The sequence below is a fragment of the Nerophis lumbriciformis genome, linkage group LG14 (genome assembly GCF_033978685.3).
Source record: "Nerophis lumbriciformis linkage group LG14, RoL_Nlum_v2.1, whole genome shotgun sequence".
Classification (NCBI taxonomy): domain Eukaryota; kingdom Metazoa; phylum Chordata; class Actinopteri; order Syngnathiformes; family Syngnathidae; genus Nerophis; species Nerophis lumbriciformis.
Genome location: NC_084561.2, coordinates 25063824 through 25068823, shown reverse-complemented (window position 1 = coordinate 25068823; position 5000 = coordinate 25063824). Strand labels below are relative to the sequence as shown.

The 5000-nt window shown below is 37.5% G+C and overlaps 1 protein-coding gene across 1 annotated transcript in view; it reads left to right on the top strand.

The window, feature by feature from the left end:
- Nucleotides 1–5000, top strand: part of cachd1 (cache domain containing 1) — a 175903-nt gene that overhangs the window by 147561 nt on the left and 23342 nt on the right. The window contains exons 18-21 of the mRNA XM_061975732.2: nucleotides 873–972; nucleotides 1062–1178; nucleotides 3003–3163; nucleotides 4494–4580. Of these exons, the coding sequence (XP_061831716.2) occupies nucleotides 873–972; nucleotides 1062–1178; nucleotides 3003–3163; nucleotides 4494–4580 (465 nt within the window). The remainder of the gene's footprint in view (nucleotides 1–872; nucleotides 973–1061; nucleotides 1179–3002; nucleotides 3164–4493; nucleotides 4581–5000) is intronic.

Here is a 5000-nt window from a genome sequence, read left to right as displayed (position 1 = left end):
ACAATCTGATTGTTGCTACTTATATTCTCCTTGTGTGCAATGTTGCTTTTTTCATGTTATGCTACATTTATTGAAAAATCACAGCAAATTATTGCACTGTAAAAATTTACCAGGATTTCACAGCATTTAACGGTATTTTCCACATTAAAATACTGTAATCAAAATGTTCTTTAATATTACAACAAATGACTGCAAACATTAAGATACTCTTATATTTCACAGCAATTACCTGTTATTTCACAGTAGAATACTGTAATTATAGTCAAATTACTGTAAATTCAAAGTGATTTGTCTCTTAAGGGATTCTGTAGACTACGATGCACACTCTTGTAAAGTAAATGGCAGTATGCTGTTAAAATGAGAGAGTAACAAAAAATATAGTCATATAGTTGTTGTAAAATCTATAAAATTACAACTGCGAAGTTTCAACATTTAGTTGTAACTTTAATCAAGTTCAAGGTTTGTGATATGTTTTCTGCATGACTGAATTCACAAGAAAGGCAAAAAATGAAAAGAGGCCAAAGGAGATAAGCTGATTATGTCAGTATTCATGTTGGAGATGAGCCTTTCTGCATCATCTGCCCCACATACTTTCTTGAGGGGTTATGCCTCCTTTTTTGTTTTTTTTCCCCATTCGTGCAATGCTTTCACTCCCTCCTCTTCGCAGTACCCCCAGCTGCCATTCCTTTCACGTTCTTTCTGTTGCCGTTAAGAGGCCCTATAAAACAGGATTAACCCAGAGAGAGAGGAACGAGTGCAATTAGGCCCTAGGTCCAAGGAGAGATAAAACAACTTAACATGTATTAATTTTACTGGATAGAACTTCTCTCTCGCTATAAAACAGTGTTTTTATATATGTATGTGCCTTGTAGGTGCTTCATAATGGAGGACAGAGGTTACCTGGTAGCACACCCCACTCTCATTGACCCCAAAGGCCATGCCCCTGCAGAGCAGCAGCACATCACACACAAGGTAAATGAAGCACAAATAAGACACAAGAAGCTTTTGCACATAATAAACAACAAATTGTTTATATTTCACTCTATTTTTTGGATTGACAGGAGCCATTGGTTGCCAATGACATCCTGAACCACCCCAACTTTGTGAAGAAGAACTTGTGCAACAGCTTCAGTGATCGCACAGTGCAGCGTTTCTACAAGTTCAACACCAGCATACTGGTGAGGGAAGAATGGCCTTTTTATATGATGTAACACTGCCATCTTGTGGGTTTTTTCCCCCTACATTCTTCTTTTGCTTTCTTTTTTAAGAGTTTTGAATGGTGATTCTATTAAATTGGGATGGACGCTGCTAATTATTATATATTTCTTCATGCTGTCAAATGATATGTTTTTAAAATCAAATTAATCACACTTAGATTTTGAACTATCGCGATTCATCACAGTAAATTACATGCATGCATAATTTAAATGAACTTTAAAAAAGTCTGTAAAATTTGGACACAAATGCAATTTTATTTTCAGAACTTTTAAGTGTTTTACCTGAATTCACGTCATTTATTTGTTCAAAACATAGTAAGGGATTTATTAGACCAATCGGCTTTCATTTTGAAGGTAAATACAGGATGTCACCAAGCACAACCATTGGAGTCCCTTCACTAATTTATGCACTGGTGTATCACTGACTGTGTTGTCACCTTTCAGCCGTGGTTAAGTAAAACAGCAAGTGCGGTCAAAATATACTGCATGATTAATCTGCGTTTATAATTTTTGGGATTAATTGCATGCTTTCACTCTTTAACACTTGTGCAACTTTGAGACTGACTACACAATTACTCTTAGGATCCAAAAGGTTCTGCTCATAAAAGTGTCATAAGTCAGCAATACATTTTTGTTTTACTTCTTACAACGCTTGAAATTTTTAAATAACTTCAGATGTATCTATTTATATGACGTTTAAAAAAATAATATTTTTAAAGAATGTTTTTTATATGTTTTTTGGCCTTATGTCAAAAATAAAAGGAAAGGAAAATGCAAGTTGCAGAGTGGAATAATTGAGACTGGGTAGTTAACAGCCATGAATAGGTCCATAATTCATGAGAACATTGATTTTGACACAGTAGACAAAAATATTCTTTTTTTTTTTTTACAGAGCCTACCTACTGAGCTAGAATGAGAGAGATTTAGTTGAATTTGAGTTCACACAAGTATTTTATAAAATATCTGCCATGTTATATATATAACTACCCAATATCATTTTCATTGCATTTTAGCAGGTTTAATGGAAGTTTAACTTATTTACACTCATCAACGCTCTGAGAATTATGCTCATTTCTGGCACCATCTGGTGGATAAGGGGCGCAGATCAAAATGTTCTTGTTTTTCAATCGACAAGAATTGAGATAGGCTCCAGCACCCCCCACGACCCCAAAGGGAATAAGCGGTTGAAAATGGATGGATGGATGGAAGAATGAGATTCATTCAGTTTTCAAAAAAAAAAGCACAGTTATGTACCAGAGTTACAGTCTGTTAAAAATAGCAGTTATAATAGGAGTCAATAGGGATGAAATAGGTCTTAATCGAAAGTGTGTGTATATATTTGTTTATATTCTATTCTAACAATGTTGCAATCAAAAACACAATACCATTTCTATTTTTATTTTTATTTTTTTTAAATCTCCCTGGCGAAATTTCAGATTGCACAATCATATATCACGTAAGGAATACATGTATATACCAGAATAAGAATAGTTTTTATTGCCATTGTTTGAGAACGGGTTCACAAACTAGGAATTTTTCTTGGTGCAATTGTGCAACATAAAACACATATAACACAGAATAGGTAATATAAAGAGCTGTAACTGAGCTATCAGATCTGATTGTTCATGTGCCTGATGGCCGAGGGGAACCGCGTGTGTTTTGGGCCCTAAGGGTAAACACGGCTTAATTGTGACATTCCTAATATTCCTGTAGAATTGTAGATGTTGAGTGTCTAAACATAATTGTAGACAATTTAACAAGCACACCTGCCACTGTCTTCCTCAGGGCGACCTAACTAACCTTGTCCACGGCAGCCATTGCTCTAAGTATCGTCTGACCAGAATACCCGGCACCAACGCCTTTGCCGGTATCGTCAACGAGACGTGTGACTCCCTGGCGTTCTGCGCCTGCAGCACAGTGGACCGCCTTTGTCTCAACTGCCACAGGTACCTAGTGATGCCATGTTATGTGCTTGTTTTAGTTCAGATTTTCAGTTGTTGTGTTAGAATAACTAAAGATAAAGGAACTTTATACATAGCCAAATTTTGTACATCACATTTACAAATTGGTGAAAGGGCAGCAGCTGTAATCTTTAGCACTTGGCAATCAAGCCTAGATTGTGTTAGCATCATGGTCAAGGAAACTGGCTGGTATTGATAACGATAAAGCTCACATAGGCACAGAAGAATATGGTCACTCTTCACAGATGTCGTCCAAACCACTAACCATTGTTCCACCAAGCTGCCAAATAACACAAGAAAACAAATAATCTCCATGTTTTTTTTACCTATTGAATGCTAGTTCCCTGATGCTTTATGTGAATGATGAAAAATTCAAACAATAGGTTGTATTACGGCTCATTAACAATGCGAGACTCGAAGTGGTGAGCCAGCGAATGTCTGTTGTCATAGCATTCTGGGCAGAATTTTGCCTTTCTCGAAGAAAAATGCTCTATACTCGCGTTGCTTTTGGCTGTTGGAACCGTTCAAAAGGATAAAAATTTCCTCAGAGTTCCTCAAGAGGTAATCAAGAAGAGCGAAAGATGTCAAGATTTTACATAAGACGACAAGAAAAGTCGAACGCACTCCAGTCCAAGGGAGTAAGCAGAGTCGAAGAATGCACAAGTTAAGAGGGATCACTAAGTTAAAGTTTTGTTTGATATGCTTTTGACGTTAAGTATAAATAAAGTCCAAATTAAAGAAATGAAATGTGAGCAAAACCTAAAAGATTTATTAAGCTTTTACCAAAGGCAGCAATCATAAACATAACTATATTTTGATATATATTATTTAGATAAAGACGGGGAAAACTATGCATACTCGTAACGGAGCGTGCAACAACAACAACAACAACAAGGCAACAATGGCTGTAGACGCGAAGTTAAATCATGACATGTAACCTTACCCGAGCAACAATGATGCGTATTCACCCGTGAGAGTCTTGATACCAATTTGTTTGACCCAGCCACACACAAGGAAGTTGTAGATCTCCATGACGTCGCAGCACAAGATACTTCAATATGTTTGGGAACTCCACTGACGGAAAATCCTTAATATCACCCGACAAATCTTTTTTTGATAACATATAGGGGTCTATTTCATTGCATATTTTGATTTTTTTTTTGGTTGTATCTGCTTTTAGTGGTAGGATCTAGGCCGATAGATTGCACTCTGTTTGCGGCACAATAGCCAGGTTGGTTTGGTTGTCCACCACTTTGTTTAATTCTGTTCAAAAGTCACGTGACAGAATACAACCTATATTTTTTTTACATTTCAGGATGGAGCAAAATGAGTGTGAATGCCCTTGTGAGTGCCCTCTAGAGGTCAATGAGTGTACCGGCAACCTCACCAGTGCTGAAAACAGGTCAGTCCTGAACCACAAACATGCTACAATTCACTGTACAACTTCTGTTTTAAACGGAATGCTATATAAAACCCCTTATTTTTACCATGTTATATCCATCCATTCATTTTTTTACCGCTTGTTCCTCTTGGGGTCTTAGGGGTGGCTGGAGCTTATCCCAGCTGCACTTGGGAAGAAGGCAGGGTACACCCGGGACACCTCATCAGATTGACAACATTCACACTTACATTCATACACTATGGCCAATTTTAGTGTTGCCAATCAATCTATCCCCAGCTGCATGTTTTTGGTGGTGGGAGGAAGTAGAAGTAGAGAACATGCAAACTCCCCGAGCCCGGGGCTCGAACCCAGGACCTTCGTATTGTGAGGCACACACACCAACCCTTGTTTCACCGTGCTGCCCACCATGTCATGTATTAA